Source organism: Phasianus colchicus, chromosome 1, assembly GCF_987193195.1.
Source record: "Phasianus colchicus chromosome 1, bPhaCol1.hap1.1, whole genome shotgun sequence".
NCBI classification, from domain to species: Eukaryota; Metazoa; Chordata; class Aves; order Galliformes; family Phasianidae; genus Phasianus; species Phasianus colchicus.
The window spans coordinates 110,407,849-110,432,737 of NC_143436.1; the positions used below are offsets into that span (position 1 = coordinate 110,407,849).

General features: G+C 42.8%; 1 protein-coding gene across 2 annotated transcripts in view; it reads right to left on the reverse strand.

Moving 5' to 3' along the window:
• DSCAM (DS cell adhesion molecule) overlaps positions 1–16,229 on the reverse strand; it is a 460,003-nt gene extending 443,774 nt beyond the window's left edge. Inside the window, exons 1-2 of one of the 2 annotated variants that reach the window (XM_090122754.1) lie at positions 16,131–16,229; positions 6,700–6,777 (exon numbers count right to left, since the gene is read on the reverse strand). In XM_090122754.1, coding sequence (XP_089978880.1) covers positions 6,700–6,777; positions 16,131–16,173 — 121 coding nt within the window. In that variant the 5' untranslated portion in view covers positions 16,174–16,229. Of the gene's footprint in view, positions 1–2,753; positions 2,880–6,699; positions 6,778–16,130 lie in introns of those variants that run through there. The other variant, XM_031612462.2, reaches the window with a different exon arrangement.
• Positions 16,230–24,889: the final 8,660 nt, after the last annotated feature.

Here is a 24,889-nt window from a genome sequence, read left to right on the forward strand (position 1 = left end):
GACAAAATGCATTGTGCTGAGTGACTGCAGGGAAATATGGGGGCCAAGCTTGCTATTGTTATTCAGAGAGTTTCCATTATCTTCAGTGGAAACACAGCCCAAGATGACAACAACAGGGTTAAACCTATAATGTGTGAATTTATTTTTTAAGCTATCTCCCAGCTCAGAAGGGGCAAAAAAAAAAAAAAAAAAAAAAACCAGACAAAAACAAAGAAACAGAATACAAACATAAAAAATATAACATTTTTAAATTAAAATCAGAATGAGATGTGACACGGTTGAAAACCAAGCATACATGTTCCTGTGCTTCAAGCTAACATAGCATAGCTTTATAAGGAGTTCAGAAAAGGCAATAGCAGAAGCGTCAATAGTACATCCCCCGCCCCCCCCAACACTAAGATATAGTCATAAAAGAATACAGCCTCTCACACAATGGAGTTCAGATACAGATATAGATAGAATAATGAAAATAAATATATATGTGACATTTCTATTTATATACGCAGTCATTTCCTTCAAAGAGATACATATCTGATATGACACTGCATTAAAACCTGAAGTCCTTTAAAAATACTGCTCTCTGACTCGTGACTCTGATCTGGTAGTTTAAATTAAATAAGACTGAACCACTTGGCTTTGTTTATTAGCAGCACTTAACATGAAGGTAGGCGCCATTTTCAAAATTTGCCTTTAGAAAGGTCCCGAATACATTCCTGATGTCAAAACAAAAACACTCAAGTTTGCAAAGGATCACTGACCCCTCCATTAAGTATTCTGTTTTTATCCTAAAATACCATCATACAGCAAGGATTTTATTTTAGCAACCTGGGTCCACAAGCGTGTAAACGTTGCCGTGTGGCACTACAGAATCTACGCAGATGGACGGATCATTTACATTTTGTACTGCTGGAAACAGAAAAATACTTGGAATGCAAATTTGTGTCCGCCTTTGGTCCAAAAACACAAGGATACTGAAAGTGAAATTGCTATTGACTTCATAAATTAGGAGTAAGTGAAAGCAATTTTCATACCACTTCAACCTTACAAAGCAAAAATCATTCTGATTTTCAAAACCTCTTGGGTGAGAGGGGTACTGCCTAACTTAGAACGTGTAATTTATAGCATCAGTACAGCAGACATAAACACATATGCCTCTTCTTTCTGGAAAAAAGAAAAAAAAAAAAGAAAAAAAGAAAAAAGAATGTAAGATTTCCGGACAGACGCCGGGTTCCTTTCTATGCAAATCAAGGTTTAACAGAATAGCACTGGTGAAAGAATACACTTTTGGACTGATTCTGTCTCACTAATAGCAGATCTCTCCCTCTGAAGTACCTGCCTCAAAAGGACAGAGAAAGGATGGAGTGCTGCCTGATGACACCAAATAAATAACTGCAATTAAATAAATAACCTCTTAACATCAGAACTTGTTGCAGTCGCCTCACTGTGAAATGAAATGCCAAAAAAAAAAAAAAAGACATTAAAGCTTAAAATGTGGGGATTTTCAATCATTTTGCATTCAGCAGTACTCAGAACATGAGAATATTTTAAGATAGCCGCAAACACATGCTTAAGATTCACCTCCTGATTTATGACCTATCCAGCTAGCTGCGCTGGACTGGCCATGCCTGTCAATGCATTTTCTCATCCAGCGTATACTTAAGGAGATGTGAAGGCACCCTCAGCCACCATCCATTCCTCACCTTCTGCCACAGGCTCAATTATTCGTATCTTCCAGGATAACCTTATACTTTTGCCCTGTGCTTCTCTCCCATCCATTCAATACAAGAAACATTTTCCCCTCGCACCTGCTTTCCCTTATTTGGAAACGGTGTGTTTAATCTTTCTGTTTTAACTGTCAGGATGTTATGTGTTGCAGGCAATGCTATGCGCTCAAATCTGAGAAGTAGGCATTGGAATGGAATCACGCACTATGACATAACTGGTTTTCTATCCCTAAAACTGCACTGCTAATATATACCTTAATAAAAGTTATGCAATTTAAACACATTTTCCCACAACAGCTTTCAAACACACATATCCAAGCATCCCAAAAGACCCCCACCCGCTATTTAAAAGACAAAACCCAGGAGCTACATAAAATGTTTGTTAAGCAGCCTGCAGAACGAAGAGAAAATAAACAGGTCAGGTTTACCCTTCTTACGTCTCCCTTCCAATTTCCCCTCGCTAACTTTGTAATTGACTCTCTTCAACATTTGCAGATGATGTCATGCTTAGCCGTGCATATTTTTACATAAGTGAGCAAGGGGAAAAAAAAAACAAAAAACTACCACTGAGCAAGTAGCGAAATGTTGAAAAGGAAATCATTCAGAAGTCTTAAATTTAAATAAAGAAGAAAAAGAAACGGTCAGGCGAAAGCATGGGAGGACGAAACACCGAACGTCAAAGGCAGAAATGTCTCGGTGCGAACGCTCAGGATGCGATTCCTCCCACCGGTCTCCGCGCACTCGGACGGACTGACGCGGCACTTAGCGAAATTCCGCACTTTTCCAGGAGGAAGGGCAGCCCGAGCGCTCCGTCCCCGCCCGGCAGCCCCGGTTCGTGCCGCAGGAGGCAGCGCGGCAGCGCGGGTCGGCTCGGGGCTGCCCCTCCGCGAGGTGAGCGACTTTCAATGACCGCCGCGCGGCTTCGCCCTCCTCCCGCCGGCACGGACAGCACAAAAGGCGTAACCGCGACCCGCTCCCCTCCCCGGCCGCCAGGAAGGCAGGGAGCCCCGCGGTGCCGGCAGCGCTCACCGTGCGAGATGCTGTGGAGCAAGGCGACGGCCAACATCCACATGCCCCCGCCGCTCCCCCTCGCCCGCCGCGCCCACGGCCGGGCCGGAGCCGCCAGGCAGCGCGCACCGGGTCCGGCCGCCTGGGCCGGGGGCTGCTGGCAGCCTGCGGGGCCGCCGGTCCGCGCAGCGAGCGCTCAGCCCCGCCTGCAGCCCCGCGGCTCCGCCGACGCTCGCCGCCCGGCTCTCGGGCGGGGGAAGAGGCGGCCGGCGGCGGGGGCGGGCGGCGGGGGCGCGGCGCCCAGGTGCGTCCTCGGCGCGGGGAGACGCCCGCGGGGCCGCGCAGGCAGGGCCACAGGTGAGCGGCTCCTCCGGCGCCGGCACGGGAGCATCCCCGGCGGCGGCCGGCCCCGAGCCCCCAGCCCCGAGCCCGCGGCCGGCCGGCTCCTCACGCGGCGCCCGTCGGCCCGGCGGCAGGCGGCCGGGCGGCCGGGCACATCGCTCCTCTGCTCTGCTTTGCTCTGCTCTCCTCGGCTGTGCTCTCCTCTCCTCTGCTGAGCTCTCCTCGCTGCTAAGCTCCCCTGCTCCCCTTCAGTGGCAAAGCCAGCCCCGCTCGCTCCCTGCCCTCTGCAGTCTTAAAGCAGCACCAAGTCTCCGCGGTGGAAAAAAAAAAAACCAAGACCAATAGAAGAACGCAGCGGAAGATCCTGCCTTTCAATAGTTGGCTGAACTGCGGCCGTTTGGCATCAGCTGAGTTGTATGTGACTAATGTGGTGACACGTCGGGTGGGGGGACCGGAGGAGGGGGCCCTTCTGGAAGGTCACAGCCCTGACAGGCGAACACAGCCGGGGATGGACTGGGAGTCTGCAAAACCGAAAGGGGGAAAAACATCGACATTGCCCACTGCTTACACAGCTCCTGATACAGTTCAGCCATTCATGTGTTTCTTTTTCTGTGGTAACAAATTCTTCCCCCCTGTAGAGAGACTGTAATTTACTCTTTCTCTACCCAAAGCATTTTCTGCATCTATTCTTTCTTTCACAATGTAAAGGCTGGTCTAACAAGGATAAGGGGGAAAAAAAAAAGGGGGGGGAGGGAGGGGGAAATATATTAAATGAAGACAGCTGGAAAAAAAAAAATAGATCAATATACTGAAATACATAACAGCGTTAGGGCTACTCTGAGATAAAGCTATAAGATGAAAAGCAAACACAGTAAAGCTCTAAAGCATCTCAACCCACAGAACCTCCATGCTGTACCAAGGAGGATAACCTCCCAGTCAGGGATCTTTATAGGACATCACCATATTGTAGGGGTTGGTAACGGACCTCTAGAGATCATGGAGTCCAACCCTCAACATCATTAATTTAAAAATACATAAACAAACAAACATTATGTAGAAGCAGAGGTAGCCATCCTTACAACATTCAATCTTATTTCTCCACAATGCAACTCAAGAATGGATGCCCCTCCATAACGCGTTGGTGAACATAAGCAGAGAGCTCAGCAAGACAGCCTGATAGGAAGGAAAAATCAGTCTGGAGCCATTTCTAAAGACATAATAGAACTGACCAAAATGCCCTTGCAAAGCCCCAAATCCCCTTCATTCTAATTCCTGAGAAAACCAAAGTCATAACTGAAACATGGCGAGTTCCATCACGGATGTGCCCTGCACCACATTTTGACTGGGATGTCAGCCAGAAGGCACTGAAGCCCCAAAGTCAGAGAGATGAGACCATCACCAGGCATGGAAAGCTGCTCATAGTTGCCCTCAAGGCAAAAATGTAACCAGAAAAGTCATTGAGTGAGAGAGAATAGCTGATGCTGCTAGGAGAATATTAAATAAATACATAAAAATGAAAGAAAAATAAAGTACAAATTGAGAGAAGGAGGAAATAAAATAAAAAAAAAAGAGGATGTTTACTTTTACCAGAAGTGACGTTCTGTTAAAAATGACAATTATTTTAATCTCTTTGCTTAGAAGAGAGCTAGTGAGAAGGAGAAATGCCTAAGTATTCATCTGAGAGTATTTTGGAGAAGTTCATGCAGCTCTTTCAGAATTGCTTTGTTTTCCATTTTGAAGCCCAACAAGCTTTGGGCTTAAGAGATGCAATGTTATACCACGTAGAATAAACATACCTTCTTATACCTTTCTACCTCCTTTACTCATCTGCCTAGCTCTGGAAGCCTTTGATAAACTTCAGTTTCATTTCAGGAATTCTCAAGTGAATTTCATTAAGTTTCAAGATATTTAAAGCACTAACAGCAGACAAGGAAAGCCTAATTGGTTCTTTCGTGCTTCTGAAAGGCAAGGAACCAACTTTCAGTGGCTATAGGACCTTTTTTTTCTTTTTTTTTAAACCACCAGCCAAATACACAGTATATTCATATGTTGCTCTGAGCTAGATTTAAGGAAGGGAAGGCTGGACACACTATGGCATGAAAGCAGGGTTCACTAGTTCTGCTGCTCAGCAGATAACTTGACTGAAAACAAAACAAATTCAAGCAATCTGTCCAAGTGGAGAAATGGGACTATATGATAACTTCCACTCAGAGTACATGCAGTCAGTCAGAATACCATCTTTCAAGTCTGATGACCCAGCTTCAATTGCAAACAGGGTTACTCAGGGTCATCAACTCAAGAGAATCCTTTGTATAGTTTTCTATCTGAATAAAACGAGCGATATGATCCAGATTAGGTGGATGGAAATTACTGAGTTCTTCCTAAAACAAATTCAAATAATTTTCCAGCAAGATAACTCATTTAGAATTTGCACGTAATTATATCTTCTCTGGGAAAATAATAATAATCCCATGCAATTACAGCTGTAACTGCGATTAAGGACCAAAAAATCTTACATCAGCCTTAAATTAAGCTCTTAAACTAGCTTTAGTTCTTCTACTGGTTGACTGAATCAAGTTGATCATCCTTACTTTCAAGCTTTCTGCAGCTACCACACAGACTCTTTGAAGATGACCTCTTGATGTTAACAAAGACATGTGAGAAGTCTACACCAGCCAAATGTAACTTGAACACTTAACATTATAATGCAGAAAGCACAAGCAGAAGACTGCTATATTAGGACCTCAAAACAAAACAAAACAGTGCATCTGAGCCATCTAGTTCCAAAGGAGCATCCAGAACATCAACATACTTTCAAATAGTTCTGGCCATATACATTCAAGATGTGCTGTGTTCTCAGCCATCAACATAAATATTTAGAGAAATACCATTAGCACGATCATTCTGATGTTAACCAGCCCAGCCATTAACTTTCAGTTAAGTTAACCTGAAAAGTGCTAAATGGCAAGATCTGCAAACCAGTTTTGGAATGTATATACATCATGCTCTCGTATTTAGCAAGAGGATACAAAAGAAATGATCACAGTCTCTGGATGTCACTTGATCCAACCCCCTGCTCAAGCAGGGCCACCATGAGCAAGTTTGGCCAGGACCATGGCTTCTGAATATAACCAACATAGGAGACTCCACAGGTTAACCTGTTCCAGTGTTTAATTACCCCTACAGTAAGAAAATATTTTCTTGTTTTAAGATGGAATTTTATGCGTGGGTTGTTTTTTTTTTGTTGGTGGTGGTAGGTTTTTTTCCCCAAGGAGATGAATATTTCATATTTCAACACTGGAAGAAGAAATATCAAGATCATAACTTCTGTATTTAGTCTTCCAGGAAAATTCATTTTTCAAAGAAAAGATATAAAATGACCTGTATACAATAAATCCTTATTGATTTGGATTTTTACAACAGAGGAATATTCTAAGGAGAGACGGTGCAGGAGCAGCAGCAGTAATTGGTTCTATTCAGATCATGGATGGTTTCATAGACTTTGGGCTTTAGGGACCTCAGTCTGCCATTGAAGCATTCAACTATCAAAACAGATCCCCTCATTGTCACTCAGGACGTACAAACTGATCTGCAACTTCAGCTTTGAAAATAGTTTAAGAAGTACCTGAGGGATGAGAGAAGTGAAGGGACAGAAGAAGTGAAGGGAAAGCATGATGAGAGAGGAAGTTCTCAGTCAGAAGACCTGGGGGGAAAAAAAGAAAAGAAGATATTGAACATGCATGAAAAAAGATACTAAATGACTGGTTGACTCCAGCTTCCAGAAGAGATGACATGCTGGCACACCCACCCCGCAGTTTCTAAATCATTCTGTGTCTCCTCATCTATGATGCCTTTCTTTGACTGTAGTCTTCTTGACCACATCCTTCTAGCATAGTTACCAGAAAGAATATCGGTCGCTATTTTGTAGACCAGGTAAAGATAACTGATAGGGGCTGTCATCCAAGTAAACCAACTTTATTAAATTTAGTTAAATTTAATACATTTGAATTTCAATAACATCTTTTCCAGTTTATTTCTACTGAAAAGGGAGCTGTAGTCCCAGTTAGCTTAAAAACAAACAAACAAATAAAAAACAGAGCAGAAACATATCACCATCAGATGGCAATAATAAAGAAACAAAGCCCAGAACATTTTAGTAAGCAATTATTTTTCCCCTTTTAATGAAAGCATGTGAAGAGGAGCTATGTAAAGGATTTGTGAATATTTGTCCAAAATACACAGGTTGAGCTGAAAGTAATGCCTCCTGTTCATTTCCATGGAAACTACAACAGATACAAAAAACACAATAGCACTATTAAATAGAGTAAATTCTCAGATATTAAACACTATTTTTCAATATAGTCAGCACCGCTAGCTACACAGTGCATCTTTTATCACACCAAACAGATCAAGGTCTTCTCAGAAGAAGCCAAATCTGGACTATATAGTGGGTGTAGTAAGACAGTCCAGCCAAGGCTGACAACGTTCTCTGCAGTTTTCAAACTGGTACCGGGCCTGGCATTATCAAGTTACAAGAGAAATGTTATCTTCTCTGCCCTGACTCTGGAAGTTTGAGCCTTCAGCTCAGTAAGTGTCGCATTATAGTCATTAGATTTTGTGGATTGTTGTGATTCCAGGATATCCAGAAGGATCACCCCTTTCATATTCCAAAAGACTGCGCACATCACTTCACTCACCAAAGGCTACATCGTGAACTTTTTCCACAAGGAATTCACATGTCACTATACCATGGACTGCTGTTCTGTCAATGGACCATAGTAGTGATACCACATCTCATCACTGGTAGTGATATGACCCAGGAACCTATCACCATCAGACACATATTTGTTCAACAGGTCCTGACAAAGACTTTTATACAAACTTTTATACTTGCCTTTCAAACTGCTGACTGAACCACCCACACCTCACTGTGCTCCACTGTTTTGTCTGCATCAGCATTCAACAAGCACTGATGAATGCCAATGGGTGCCATTTTTTCCGCATGAAGGAATTCACACCTTTGCTTCATTTGCACTTATATGTCGGATGCTACTGTGTCAGACTGCTCCTCTGTTGCCATCTGTCACACGGCAACAAAATGTAATGGGATACTGGCAGAAAGGTTCAACCTCTACCACAACACCCACCTCAGATGTCATGGGCCAACATCATAAAAATAGGAGGCATTACTTTCGGAGCAGCCCTCATGAATACCACTCCAAAGCATTCAGCTCTCAGCTTGTTTCTAAATCAGATCTATTCTAAAGCTGAATGCAAGCTTGTACAGCTCTTCTACAAATTTTCTGGTGATTCAGATCTTTGTTACTAGAATCATTATGAAGTAAGATGCAATCAAAGAGTGGTAAAGGGACGAGGGGTTAAGAGGAGAAGAAAAGCAAGGGTGGGTAACCCTTTCAGTCATTTCCATCAGTCTGCAAGTAGGAGAATCAAAAGCCTTGTGGGAACAGGTTTTCCTCACAAGACTTCATGCCCGATTTGATACTAGTAAGATTCAGATAAATGTTGAATGCTTGTCAAAACCAATTGCTAAACCTTCTGATGTTCACTGGCTACCAAGCTTAATGCTTATAGTATAAGCTCACGGTCAGCCATTTTTATCAGAACAAGCAGCAAAAATTAAATATTTTCCTTGAGACTCCTAAGAATTTAAAAGCATTTTTTATTTCTTTAAGTGATATTATGAAAATACTCACTGAAATGTTGTTTATTACTATGAAGCTAGGGATACTCAAGATGGCCAAGAAATCTGAACATTCATACCCATTTTTTTGGAGAGGCACCAGTAGTAACACATGCTATCTAGTCCACCCCTTAAAACATTAGGGGTAAGTACAGTTTGCTTCCTAGGTTTCATGAGAAGCCACTGACAACTCTAAACTGATAACATGCAAGAGTACAGTTAACTGGCAAAAATGTGCTCTCTCGCCTGACCTGTCCTTACAGCATGCACACAATTAACCATTCAGTCTTGGTATGCAGCTGCTCACAAACATTGTAGACCATTTCTACATACTAAGCTCAAAAACACAAAAAAAAAAGCTTTTTTTTTTTTTTTTTTTTTTTTGTGCCTGCAGTTACTCATTTCTCCTGCAGCTCATTCCTAGGGTTCAAGCAACATTTGGAAGATGTGAACAAGCAAGCCAACCCCTAAAGTGGTGCTATGAACACAGAATCGGTGGGGAAAATAAAGAATTTTCTCTGGATATTTGAATTTTCAGATGCCTATTTATTTTCCATTGCCTTCAGGAACCTGGAAAAGAGTTAGCCTCTCTGCTCAGGTGAACATTCATACGCACACAGATGCAATAACATAATTATGTTTTTCAAACTGAAACTGATCTAAACATTAGAGAGAAGGAGAAGAGGACCTGACAGATATTTCTTAGAAAACCATGCTATGGCAAGGCATGGAAAAATCCAGTCTGTGGGAAGGATTTTAACACAGCATGTGTGATTCATGTTTTCTTGAGAGGATACCAGACTTTTCTATTTAAAACAACATCAATACACAGGGCAATGATTAATTTTTTTTTTTTCTTTCTACAATTCTTTTTGCATTCCAGCTTACAAACAATCAGAAAGGTAAGATTTTTACTCATTTAAAGAATTGACAGCCAAAATAATTTTCTCTTACAGAGAGGGGGGGGAAGCTAGGAAAAAATTATTTAATATTTATATATTCATACAGACCAGTTTGTTCCTATGATAGAAAGGACTGGGGTAAGGGATATAAGGGACATGTAAGATTGCTATAGATAAAAGCCAGGGACACAGTATGCAAGATATCAGAAAACAACAGTCTAGGGTGAAAAAACAGGCTTGTAGAAGAGCAGAAAGGCTTCTTTTGGTACTAATTGGTTCTCATAAGGGAAAGTAGTCTAACATGACATACAAGCAATGTGGCACTGCTGATAGCCATTTAAAAGTCTGAAGATGAACTGAAGTTAAACCCTTTGTGTTCCTGATGTATGTATAACAAAAAGACATTAAAGATCAAAGCAGGAAATGATTTTAGTGCCAAGATATGATGAAATGAATTGCATATATTGAAATCATAGGCATAGCTATGCCATACAGTACATATCATAATGTTCCGGCATGAAATGGCTGAGTCAAGAGTGCTATTTCACCTTCAAATCTGATTCCTGATTACTTGGATTAGGAGTCACAGCATTTTCCAAGAAATATAGGACTACTCTGAGTTTAAATATGGGCATGTATGCATACAGAGATGCTTCTTATTAAAAAAAAAATGGAGGAGGGAACGGGGAGAAGGAAAATATAAGTAATGCAACTTCCATAAGGCCTTTTTGAAAAACAACGACAAAAAAACACAATAGTTTAATCTCCCTACAGATCTGATTTTACTACTAATAAAATTACCATGCAATGCGTGAAGGACTGTGACTATGTGAGAAGAAGGCCACCTCTGGCCCTGAACCTAATATTGCCCTCTCTTACCTGCCCCAGATGCCACTGGCTTACACAGAATAGTAAGCACAAACAAAAGAAGAATGAAATTATTGGGAGCCAATACCCTTCTGGACAAAGTCAGCACACAGAAGGAAACAGGAAGAGCAGAGCTTTCCATGCCTCAGAAAATGCTATGCTCTCCCAACTTCCTTATGTGGCTCCTACCCAAGTATTGACAAAGAGGCAGCATCTCTGCTCACAAACCACTGTACATGCCTCCTCCCAGCCCAGGCGACCGAAGGCCAGGGGGAGAAGAGATGCAGAGCAGCTGTAGAGCAAGGAGGCAGGGTTGCCAAGCAACAGCCTGCTGGGGGAGGGTGTTAAAATGAGGAAAGGAAACAAGATATAAATTGCATTTGGTCATGTGGGGCAATGGTAGCCCTTCCATCTGCTTTTCTTCCTGCTTCCATTGAGTTATTGGTGTGGATGTCACAAAAGGGTTTGCCCAAGCGTTTCTTGCATCAAAGGTTCTGGGCTGCTCTTTGAGAAGGTTGCATCAGGGAAGGCTGTGAAGAACACTTTCTTTGCCAACTTATTATCATAGATTATACAGCAAGAACAAAAGCAGACTGCCACAGGTTCTCCAGATGGCCTGCGCCATGAGTAAGGAGCACAAAGTAAAACCAGACTTTCCCCATTCACACATCTGTGTTGGTGATGTTCCTTCTGATATGCCATCATTTGCCTTCAAGAGAAAGGCACACAACATATGGAAGATTTTTTCTCTTCACACCATACAGACTTTCTATATGACGAGTGGAGCTCAGCCTTTGAATAGCTTTCTGTCTTTCCCCCCCTCAATAAAAAGTTCTTGTTTCCATTTGATGACAAAGACTACTCTCTGTCAGGTCATAGACATTTAATAACATGGTGTCAGAGGAGGTCTTCATGAAAGCTTTAGGCAGGAGGTATTCTGGTGAAGAGAGACAATCTAAGAGAGGAGATGGAAAACAGAAGAATAAAGAATCCCAACAGCTCATGGAGCCAGACCACACATAGTGCAGAAACATCCACAGGGATATGTTTCTTAGGGATCCCAGGTCTCGCTCAACAAGGATGATCCACTGGTAAGCCAGTTCTTCACAACTCTACCAATTCTGCAAACACATTCCAGATGCAAAGCCTGTGCCTCTTCCCTGGCTGTTTCCAGCTGTAATCACAAGAACTGAGATCCTTCCTGTTTGTTAACTCTTTTATGCCTGTCCATGCTTTATGCATTCTATGACATTATTATACATATTGGTGTATGACCCATTCCTGGAGACATTTGAGGTCAGGCTAAATGGGACTCTGAGCAACCTGATGTAGCTGTAGGTTACCCTGTTCACTACAGGGGAGTTGGACCAAATGGTCTTTTTAAGGGTCCCTTCCAACTCAAGCGATTCCATAATTTTGTGACAGCCACTAAGAAACTATGTGCTTACACACCACTGTACAAATATTTTGACTCAACAATACATGTTCTAAGCCTATCATTGCTTACGTGTATAGAACAAGAAAACAAGATCTATAGAGGAAACTGCATTTACACTATTTTTGAATGCTAGACATAAGTTTCACTAACGGAAAATGTTTCCAGATAAGGCAAAAAAAACCAGACCTTCTTCATACCTTTCAAGTTCAGATCTATCTCAGACACTTGCCTAGGTTCAATGAAATAGTCTAAACAGAGGAGTATGCACATTTAAGATTACTTCTCTCATTTTACAGTGGTTGTCCAATGTAAGAAAGCGTACACATGCAGTTTTTGTGTGTCTGTCTCTCTCTATTAACTATGGAATGCAGCTGAAGTCATTCACACCACTGATGTCTTAAATCAGGCAAGATGAGCAGTGACCAAAGCAGAAAAGCTCTGCTGAGATTTGAAGTAATAGTAGCCCATAAGAGGGATTTAAAGAAGTCTGACATAGATCTTGCCTTTTGGGCAGGAAATTCTTATACAAGAGCAAAAATGTGACTTCAGTAAGGCCTTTGACATGGTAGCCCACAAAATCCTTCTCTCCAAATTGGAAAGATGGGGATTTGATGGATAGACTGTTCAATGAATGAAGAACTGACTGCAGGACTGAGCCCAGAGAGTGGTGGTCAATGGCTCAATGTCTGGATGGTGATCAATGACACTGTTCCCCAGGGGGCAGTGCTGGGGCCGATACTCTTTAATATCTTCATCAGTGAAACTGACAGTGGGGTAGAGTGCACCCTCAACAAGTTCAGTGATGACACCAAGCTGTGGGGTGCAGTCAACACACCAGATGGATGGGATGCCAATCAGAGAGACCTAAACAGGTTTGAGCAGTGGGCCCAGGTGAACCTCATGAGGTTCAACAAATCTAAATGCAAGATCTTGCACCTGGGTTGAGGCAACCCTCATTATCAATACAAGCTGAGGGATGAAAGAACTCAGCCAGAAAAGACCTGGGGGTACTGATGGATGGGAAGCCAGACATAAGCCAGCAATGTACCCTCGCAGCCCAGAATGCCAACCATGTCCTGGGCTGCATCCAAAGTGTGGCCATCTGGCAAACAAGCAGAAACTGGTTGAAGAGTGAAAGCAACTCCACTTACTTCATGACAGAAGCTTGATAATGCACTGCTATAAAGGTCTTCAGCACTAGAGGAAAGCAGCATGAGACAGAGAAGGCATGGGGCATCCTGTCCACTGAAGTGCTACCCTGTAAAGTAAAATTTTAAAGTCCCAGACATTGGACCGCTATCAGAGGAGGAGAAAAAAAAAAAATCACAATTATCATATAATCACTGGCAACATCACAACTGTAACACTGTGTACAAGTTCTGGGCTCTTCCATTTAACAAAGAGAGAGATAGTGAAGAGAGCTGAGTGAAGGGCCACAAAGATGGTCAAGGGATTTAACAGTCAAAAGTATGAAGAGAGGTCAAAGAGATCTGGAACAGTTCAGCCTGGAGAAGAACAGACTCTGGTGGCAATCTTATGAACATGTAATGATGGGAGGGTGTAAAGAAGATGCAGCCAGACTCTTCTCAGTAGCATTCAGTGAGCAACCAAAAGGCAACAGACACAAAGAGAAAACAAGAAACTCCATCTAAACACAAGAGCTTTGGGTTTGGTTTTCTTAAAAACAGAACAAAAACCACTGATGGACATCTAACACTGTAGCAGATTTCCCAGAGAATCACATAATGGTTTGGGTTGGAAGGAATCATATTATCAGATTGCAGTGTCATCGTCGTCGTCATCCCCCCCCCAACATGAGCAGGGTTGCCAACCACCAAATCAAGTGCTAGAGAAGCTGTGAAGCCTTCCGTCTCACAGATGTTGAAAGCCAGATGGGACACAGTCCCAAGCAACCTGCAGTTGTAATTCTGCTTTGGGGAGAGAGGGTTGGACAGCATTTCCCATTTCTCAGAGCCTCTCATAGATTCTGTGACAAAATCACTGATTTTTCTTCACAGTGATGAAAAACGGTACAAGTCGCATTGATGCCATGTTACTTTTGCCTAGCTTTCCTTGAGTGGTTTTGTTGCTTTAAGTGCATCCACCTGTCAGCAATGGCCTCTTCACCACCACTGCTTATTTTTAGATATGGGTGTACAGAAATACATTTACCAACAGTTACCACAGCTGGGTTTTTCCTCTGAGATTGTTTATAAAATCACTGCTACTAAGTAAACAGCATAAATATCACCTTTGCAGTAGGGGAAAAAAAAAAAGAAAAAAAAAAAAAGAAAGAAAGAAAGAAAAAGAGTTTGCCTACCTTGCCTGGAAAGGACTGAGGGTTAGCAGACAATAGCTGAAAAAGCTTTTCCTCCCAAAGTTTCAGTAAATAAATACAAAATCCCCACCTGGCACCCCACAATTTGAGATAGAGAAGCAGCAGTGTAGAATGCAGTCATCTGATGGGGTGGACTTCATTGTTTGACACAAGGCACAGAACAGCAATGTTTATCTCCCGATTTCCTGATGCCCACTTTATACATTCATGTACATGCATTGTTATCATGCCCTTGCCAATTCATCTCTTCCTTAAGAATACTATTTTCTCCCAACCTTGAATTCCTCTCACACAATATCTTCCTGCTCCTGTTACATATATCTGAATCCTGCCTGTTTTTAGTATCTCTCTCTTTGAAATGATAGAACCAGAACACAATGAGCTCTAAGCATTTTTCAGCTGAACAGTAAGCTAGAAGACTTGAAAAGGTGCACACATCTTGCATAACATCTCCTGCCTCTCTTACACAGCAGTGTTGAGAGAATGACTTCTTACTCTTACTATTTCGGTCTTTCCTGGTCTGCCAGTCACCACTTCAGTTACTGCTGCCAGTGTGTTTCAAGGCTGACTCACTAAACTTCATGAACTCATGCCTAGGTTAAGGGTAATCAAAGAGTTAATTGATAATAGTAACTCAGTTTTCAAAATCACTGTTCAGTATGTTTGAAACATCCCAGTGTATAAGTTTAAAATTTCAACGATGGTTTCTTGCTTAGTTTTTTCAAATTACAATAAGAAAACAACTGTTAGAGAGTGAGGAAACTACAACAATATGAACTTCTCTTTTCACGTGAAGTTTGAGCTTTCTATTGGCCGATACTTACAAAGAAAAAAAAGTCACTACAATAACATTTGCCATTAATTCAAAATCTGTTTCTCAACCTTAATTAACACACTGCAATCTTCATTGGATATCTCCAGCACGATAAGGGCAGATTTCTAAGTTTTCATCTCTGAATTCAGATCACAAACCTCCACTCTCAGTAGAACTTTCAAAAGTGATCAGCAGCTGTTTCAGGTTATGACTGATAGGTATTGGCAGAGCTTTTGTGGGAAAATGGCAAAATGCCTTCATCTATACATCCAGCTGAAATGCTACAAACTTCTCACGTAAAGAAGAAACAAATTCACCCAAACAAGATTAAATGGGATGAAGAGGGGGAAATAGAAGGGTGGGGAGGTTGGGGGGGGAAGGAGGAGAGGGAGATCTCATTTGCCTTCAACAGTTATCGTAAAGAAATGAATTCTCAAGGAGTGAATAACTTCTAAGCCCTGGAACAGAATTTTCCTCCATGCCTAATTATTTCTTTTAGCAAATGTACTTACGCAAACGCGATAAATATTTTTAAAAGCTATTTCTAAACTTGGTTTCTTAGCAGACGTATTTTTATAAGGATTAATAGGAAACCGTTAGATGCAGCCCACCAGAAATAGCGCATACTGCCGTTAGATAGAACCTTTTTAAGAACACAGGAGAGCACAGACAGCGTTAAACGAAGACCTTCTGAGATCCACGTAGGTTAGCTCGCTTTCCTCTGCCGAGCGACAAACGGCACAGAGTTCGCTATTTCTGCTGTTTCAGAACGCCTCCCCCCGCGAAGGTGACTCCGCCGCTAGGAGCAGCCCGGTTCAGCTACGGGACGTCACTCCGCTGGGAATGTCACCTCGCTAAATCAATGGTGGCGGAGCGCTCTCGCCCCGCTCCCGGCGGTCACACGCACCCAGCGCTCCGCGTCCAGCCCGCCGCCCGCTCCCCTCCCCGCGGCGGAACGACGACCGGAGGGAGCCCCGCGGTGCCGGCAGCGCTCACCGTGCGAGATGCTGTGGAGCAAGGCGACGGCCAACATCCACATGCCCCCGCCGCTCCCCCTCGCCCGCCGCGCCCACGGCCGGGCCGGAGCCGCCAGGCAGCGCGCACCGGGTCCGGCCGCCTGGGCCGGGGGCTGCTGGCAGCCTGCGGGGCCGCCGGTCCGCGCAGCGAGCGCTCAGCCCCGCCTGCAGCCCCGCGGCTCCGCCGACGCTCGCCGCCCGGCTCTCGGGCGGGGGAAGAGGCGGCCGGCGGCGGGGGCGGGCGGCGGGGGCGCGGCGCCCAGGTGCGTCCTCGGCGCGGGGAGACGCCCGCGGGGCCGCGCAGGCAGGGCCACAGGTGAGCGGCTCCTCCGGCGCCGGCACGGGAGCATCCCCGGCGGCGGCCGGCCCCGAGCCCCCAGCCCCGAGCCCGCGGCCGGCCGGCTCCTCACGCGGCGCCCGTCGGCCCGGCGGCAGGCGGCCGGGCGGCCGGGCACATCGCTCCTCTGCTCTGCTTTGCTCTGCTCTCCTCGGCTGTGCTCTCCTCTCCTCTGCTGAGCTCTCCTCGCTGCTAAGCTCCCCTGCTCCCCTTCAGTGGCAAAGCCAGCCCCGCTCGCTCCCTGCCCTCTGCCGTCTTAAAGCAGCTCTCTCATTTGAACCGAAAATAAAATAAAATAAAGTGCAACCCGTTTTGCTGTAACAGATAAAGGTATTAGTGGTGCCAACTGTACGTGCACAGGTAATGAGTACTTCGTGGTGATCGAGGTGTTATAGGTGGAACTCTGTGGGGATCACTGCGTAAAAGTATTACACTGGATTGTTGGTAGCACAAGTGTTTGTTTTTAAGGATGTTTGTTCAGTCATATAAAATTGTATTTTCAAAAGAAGGATCCTGAATATTGACTTTCTTTACCTGCAGTATCCTTGCTGAGACATAAATCTTTCGGTGAGTGGAACAGCTTGATTTCCCACTTACACAAGTCAATGACAGAGTGTGTTTGGAGCTCTCCAGAATGTCATATTTTCTTCTAGACAAGTAACATCTCTTGTTTGGCTTTAGATCTAGGTGACAGATTCCAGACTCGGATCCTGAAGGTTCCCGAACTCTGGCAGCCCGTTCCATGCCCACCGCCCTGTGGTGCAAGCCCTTCCCTGACCCCCATCTGCCCTCCCCTGACACAGCTCCATGCCGTTCCCTCGGGCCCTGTCGCTGTCACACAGAGCAGAGCTCAGCGCTGCCCCTCCGCTCCCTGTGAGGAGCTGCAGCCGCCATCAGGCCTCCCCTCAGCTCCTCTGCACTGAGCACAGCGAGGGGCCTCAACCGCTCCTCACACACCTGGTCCTCAGAGCCTTCCCCATCTTTGTAGCCCTCCTTTGGACACTCTCTGACAGCCTTATGGCCGCCTTATATTGTGGTGTTCAGACCATATCTTGTGCTGGAAGTGAGGCCTCACAGTGCAGAGTGGAATATCTGTCCTGCTGTTCAGGTTTAAGAAGGGGTAGTAGCTGTTAGGGGAGCTGTTAGTTGGCCATCAGGGGGAAGTTCTTTACGGAGAGAGTGGTGAGGTACTGGAACAGGCTGCCCAGGGAAGTTGTGGATGCCCCGTCCCTGGAGGTGTTCAAGGCCAGATTGGATGGGGCCCTGGGCAGTCTGGTCTAGCATTAGGTGGAATGGTTGGTGGCCCTGCATGTGGCAGGGGGGTTGGAGATTCATGATCCTTGAGGTCCCTTCCAACCCTGGCAATTCTGTGATTCTGTGATTCTGTGACAGCACACACACAAAATACAATGAAGGACGATGCACAAAGGGAGACACATGAGGAGGCCTGTATTTGAAAGTTGATGGGTAAGTCACACCAGGAAAAGAGCACTCCCAGGGAGAATGCAGCCTATGGATAAATCCATGACGCAGCAGAGGAAATGAATAAGAAGGAAGCAGCAATGAAAGAAAAGAGGAGGAAACCGGAACTATCACAGAAGAAAATTAAAAAAAAAAAAAAAAAAAAAAAAAACCATCATTTCACACTAAGCCTGGCCTCCTGCACTGTCACATCACTGAAGGGATTGAGGGTAATGTGAAGCAAAACAAGAAGAGCAGGGACTAGGAAGAGGGAAGATATTTGTCTGAAGTAAAGATGAACTTTGTGAAGGGGAACAAAGGTGTTTCTCTAGATGTTTGTATAATTGATTGTCTTCTTTGTTTCTTAATGCCTAAATCAGTTACTGAAAGTTTATGTTCATTGGCAATAAATTAAGTGGAATTCTATGAGACAAGACCATGTGTGACAATGTATTACTAGCCTTGCAAACAAATTTAACTCTTGATATTACTTACAAAGTGGGTGTTTGAATTAGTAGAAGGGGAAAAGAAAAAAACAACTCAATTTTCAAATTAAGGCTAATTGTAGAAACACTGAATTAATTATTTGTAAGATTCTAAACATGGACTTGGCTTCCTCTTGCCTTTTGCATAAAATAAATATACAAAAATAACAGCAAGCTTTGTACAGACCTGTACTATTTTCTTTTTATAAGATGGATAGCAGGAATCCTTTATCCAGAAACATTTCCTTGGAATTTTATATTTGCTTTCCTGAAGAAGAAATAATGATTCATAGTGAGACAAATATTCTATTCTTGACTTAGCGCTGTCAAAATGGCTTGGCAAATCATCAGAGGAGAAAAATGTCAGATAGTCATATTCCTGATTCTATCCTCTCTCAGGAGATGCAAAGTGGACACAATTGGCTTCTGCATCTGTTCAACACCCAGCAGTTGTGAGAGACTTGGCTTCAAATCCTTCTCTAACAAATATTAAACAAAACCTTGGCCCTTGCTACCCTATCTTCTTCACTTGCCTGTGCTGACTGAAACATTGCTATTATTTTTTTCTCAAAGTAGTGCTCTTCCATACTCTCTTCACACAGCAAGGACAAGGGCTACTTAAAAGATTCATATAGTGCTATTGTAACTTTATCTTCCTCTGAGGCAAGAGTTGGACTCTTTCTCCAAGGCAAGCAGAGAATGGGGATCTCCCATTAAGTTAGTGCTCTAAGCAGTTGTGTACGTGGTGACATATTGTCATGAGGAAGGACAATTCCTCTATACTGTTCTGATACTTTTGTTAGCATAAGTGCACCAGATCACTAACAGACCAGGAACAAGTCAGGGCTTTCACATTACTACCATCCATAATACTTGAGCGTCTTCATGTATGCTCTGGAACAAAAAAAAAAAGCCAGGAGTGAACATAGTCATATGTAGTCCTACAGTGGCATTCTGCTGATGCATTTTGGGTTGTGTTTTTTTTGAGTTTGTTTGTTTGTTGAGTTAGGCAATTGAGATTCTTCCATTCCTTGAGATTTTTTTAAACATAATTTTCAATTTTAGTTAATGAAATCATACTCTTGAGTTTGCTTTCGAGTTGTTCTACCATTTTCCTAGCACTCTTCCTGAAAATATCTAAGTCATTACAAATGCAAGTATAACTATATATACCTCTCTGATTCTATATATATTGTTAAAGAGATAGTTCTAAGAGATAAAATTATGAAGGATCTTATGAAAGATCTTATCTTCATGTGAAAGTTATTTTAATACCTTACCAAAGGCAACTGGGGATCAGTTTTGCCCTCTGTAATTACCTAAAATTACCTCAGCCTTCTCTTCAGTCAGAATGAACAGTATGTAATACTGTTATTTTAAGTATTCATGATTCTGAATCTACATATGTTAAAAGAAGGAAACGTGGGGAATAGAGAAGAGGGAATGAAAGAAGATAGTAGATAAGGACAGACAGTCCATCCCAAGCTAACTCCTTCCCAGTGTCTGTGTGCATTAAAATACATTTTAGTTGTCTACTTACAGTTGTTCCTCCTAACCCTAACCCTAACCCTTTCTCACTTCTGCCATAGTTCCTAGATTCAGATCCTCCTCAGAGGGATAGGAATATCTGGATCTTATGGCCAGCTGGAACAGAAGCTATTTCAGTAAACTAACAAGGCCCTTCCCATCCCCAGATGAGCATATTTTCAGCATCCATGCTCATGTGCAAGGCTGTCATCTTCCTCCCTCTTTCCATAGCATCTGGGTCTAGTTAAATGTGAGCACGTGGCAAGTCATGCCAGGCTCTCCTCATGCTCATGCCAGCTGAAGCTCCGAAGAGTTTTCACGTTGAGCCCTTTTGTCCCATATTCAAAGAAAAAAATATCTGCATAGACAGTAAAACACACTCTTGTCAACAGCTACACATGCGAAAGGAGCAGGTGGAATTTTAGAAAGACCTGCGTTATAGACCTGAACAGCAAGTGGCAGGTGCACACTCTCAATCAGGGATGCTGATGTAATTCCTGCCAAGTCTTCCAGTTGTTTTCTTCAGTATTCATCAGACAAAGGATCAGCAAGTTGGCATTTATCCAAGTCCCAGCATCACTTAGGTTCCACCCAAATTGTTCATTCGAAGCATCGGAGCTGGATTAGATGAACATCGAAACTAGATGTTGTAAGTAAGCTTAAGGTAGCACTGCTTGCTCTTTTCAAAAAATAAAAAAGAAAAAGAAGAAGAAAAAAAAGACAGAAAGAGGAAAAAAAGCAACTCAGCTCCTTAGCTGCCTTAGATACACATTAAACATACAAGAGGAGTGGAGGGATCGCTTCGGACTTGTGAATTCTCATCAAGCAGAGCCTCAGGGCAGGTAAGCAACTATGCCGTATCATTCCCTGTGATACCAAAAAACAGCAGAGTGATTTTTGCTAGCACTTCTTAAATAAAAAATAATAATAATAGAAAAGGCCACATCAGCTATACCTAACCAGGCCAAGAGGTCTAAAGAAAGCCCCAAAGCCAAACAAAAATTCTCCACTGTCAACTGTACCTGCTGATCTCTGCTGATATACACAGCTCAGTTTAAGGCTTTACTCCAGCCTGAAACCAGAATAACCAGTGTCTTGAGCAGTGGCATCACTGACATGTAAAGGTTATCTCAGCCCCGGCAGCATTAGCTGTTTTGTCACAAGGAACAGCTGCTGAGGTTCTATTACTGCTATAAATTGAAGTACGGATTTGACTATATAAGCATGCCCTGGCTCCATTTTCCTTTGTCATCTCAGAGGTCTCCTCGGGTTATTAGAGCTGTGTCTTGCCACTGTTCATTGCTGGAAAAGAGAAAAAGGCTCAAGAAATAGGGCAAGGCTCTTCGGACAGAAGACAGCTTCTTGAGCAGATGTTTAAACAAATGTTTCCTAAGAAAAAGAAAAAAAGAAAAAAAAGAAAAAAAAAAAGACAGGCCTCATTCTCCTGAAATAAAACACTATCCATATCAACTGAGTGCAGATCCACAGTGTTTTACGGTGATTCTCAACGACTGGGAACAGTCAGTGGTACAAATAAAGAAACACCATGACTGAACTAATGTTGTTTGACATGGCAGTAACCCCACATAAATCTGCTTTCTCTTCAAAGAAACAAAACTCAAGACAGTGCTGCTTGTGGGAAGCCCTTCGTTGGGGTCCATGGTTTCATGTCATCTGGATTCAAACTGAAAAAAAAATCAATGTGAAAATGTCGCTTAACAGAAGCTCAGTAATAAATTGATGATGAGTAATTGATTCATAAATGAGACTGCCTTTGTCATCGTTATCTTTACACAGTGGTGCTGTTAGTGTACGAAGTTTTGCAGAGAAGTGGAAAGTATTTTGGATTACTCAAGAGAACACATCTCTGCATGGACAAAGTGTGGCTGTTTCAGCTCCATCTTCCCTGGCTGCCCTGGTAGCACCTTATAGATGAGCTGGTTCACTTTTCCATGGTCAGGTGGCTTCAGAAGTAAAGCTCTCAGCAGGTAGGCATCTCAAGCTGATTACCAAGCATTCAAAGTATTCAAAAACACAAATGCACATATATACACACACAAACCACAAATGAAAACAATGCCTCCAGTCAACCTCAGATGAATACTCTCTTTAGTTGAGTGGCCAAAACATTTCTGGCAGAACACCAGCCTGGGTGCTAGCTGACTTATAATGGCTATTGCCTGACCACTTTGTAATTTTTTATTGTGCCTAAGCATGTCCAGGCAAGCAAGTACCTATTGGCTTGCCCTTATCTTCTGGCACCCCATGATAGATGTGAGGGACGTTGCTTCTTATTTGGTTCCGGTGGTGTAACTGATATTGTAATTTCACCCACTGTGTGCCCTTCAGAAACATGTCTGAGCACTTGAAACCTAACACAATGCTGCTTATTAACAAAGGAAAGGGATCTAACTACAACATAAGAACTCTTAAGTGAGATGCATGGATCCAAAGCCTTAGTAGTAACCCTCCAACACGCATTTCCTGTCTCCAGCTTTCATTTACAGAGTTGGGGGAGAAAAATGTTTCAGTTTTTGCAAAGTGTTCTATCTCCTGATAGAAAGGCCACAGGGGTCTGGGACATGGCTCAAGCTGATACTCTAAAGAAAGGAATGAAGGAAGGACGCCTGCAGAAATCAGGTGACTGCTCAGGCAGGCAAAGCTTGCTAGTGAAAGTGCCAAGAATATGCTTGCCTTTCAGTTGTGCATCAACTCAAGAAAAGGTTTCCCTAAGGATTTACAACATTCAGTTCTGAGATGCAATGAAGATGAAGACCTCAATCACTGACTCTGAAATTTTGTAGAATAACATAAAATTTTAAGTGCAAAACACAGCAATTTCATGAAGGCTCACCCCAGATGTTGAACCTGTTCCTCAAGAAGTACTGATAGATTTGGTTAGCTACCCCCCCTTAACACAGGATAGATTTATTTGCCTCTGCCAGGGGGAAGCAAAGCAAGAAGCAGATATAAGTATGGCATGAACTTGAAGTATGCATAGAAAGATAACTAACAGCATGTTACAGGTTTTAGTTGTGCCAGAATAGCACTGACTCCAACAACAGGCATGGCCTCAAAGATGCAAACTGAAAGTGGTTTTCTTTTGTTCAGGAGCACAGGTAAAAATTATAGAACTGGAAGTTTTGGCCTGTGACACATGCACAAAAAATATTTCTTAAGTAAGTACATAAAACTAGTGGTTTTAGACATCCCAGCTGATGTAGTTTCCTGCCTACTTTTATTTATGCCATTTGTTATACAGGCTTCCTTTAATGGAAGGTCCTTTCCCCAACCTAATTAAGGGAAAAGTAGGTCTTCCTTTCTGCTGCCTGTGCGTGACTCAGATTTCTAGGCATCCCGTTAAGACCCACAGTAGCAACGTTGTTTTAAAGCACCATCCATCCAAGACTGAAACTTACCTCAGCAATAACATCCCTGAGGAGGAACAGTGATTTCTTTCTGTTGTTCCCTGATTGGAGCAAAACAGATTATTAGCTCTCACAAAATTACTGCTTTACCAACACTGCCACTGCTCTAGGTAGAAAGTAATACCTTAAAAATCTATTGGTTAATAAATCATCATCACATTTTAATATTAATCGTCCCTTTGAAACTGATTCTCTCCAAATATCACAGTTAGTGGCTGCTTTGCTAACATGTTAATGGGTCATTAACTAAAACCAGTCATTAGCTACTGTTGCTACAGTTTCCATAAGGATTTATTAAGGCAACTTCATGTATTATTAAAAAGAAAGTTTGTGGTTATAATGTTCTTAAACTTTGTCTGCCTCGGGCTTCCACTGATATTGCTTCAAAGGTAGAAGCATTTGCCAACACATAATTGCATCTCTCAGTTCTGTTCTTTAAAATAAAATTTCTTGCTCTTAAATTTCCCTTTTTCCATGTTCTCCTTTTTTTGTCAAGAAAGCGGCTGTGTAGAAGAATGTGAATGTGTGAAAGTACCCTTATGTTTTATTAAAAAGTATAGTTTTTTAGATTGTACAGCTATTATAGCAAAAGGAGGTAGGCCTGGCATACCTGAAAAGACCAAATTATAAAGCTAAGCCTGTGACTATGATTAAAACTTGTAAGAGGAAATTTTTCATCACACAATTACTTACTACACAGTGAATCTCACTGCCACAAGTAATCGGTAGGGCTAAGATCAAGATTCACTATACAGTTCAAACTTTGTATGTATTTCAGAAATCCTAAACCTCACATTCTGATAACCGAAGATAGTCTTAAGCTCTAGAACATGAGTCTTAGAATTGCCTTCATGACTTCCTGAAGTAATTAATTCCAAAGTCTGAACAAAATTCTTCATTATTAGAAGTCAGGATGACGTGCTGAACCCTATACAGGTCTTGCACCTTTTTCAGGCTAACAGACCAGGTGAAGCTAAGGTCCATCCACAGTATGAGAAGGCTTGCACTCCATTACATTCCTATACTTTCCTGTCGGCATCTCTTTGCCCTCACTTCTTTCTTCTTTTTTGCTCTCTTTCTTTTTTATGTAGAGATATCAGAAAGCAAGCGTTTCATACCTACACCTCATCACATCCTCAGTGTCCTACCAATAATTTAAAATACGGTCCTGCTAACAAATGGTAATATTTCCCAAAGAACAGTTTCCAAATTGTGATGTGAGGCAAAAAGGAAACATTTTCCCTACATCTTGTAAAATCTGACACAAAACTACAATCAGTTCTGTGCCATCTTATCCCGTGCCCTTGAGTACAAATCCTTTGACTTAATCGGGCTTCTGCTAAAAGGTGCAAAGGTGCAGTAAATAAAGGGGAGGGAAAAGTGTCTGTTTCACCTAAGCATGCTGCAAAAGCTGAACTTCTGGGGTCACAGTTCCCTTTTCAAACAATTTCACTGCAATATACCACTGTGGGATGTTGCCAGTGCATGAGCACAGGTTCTT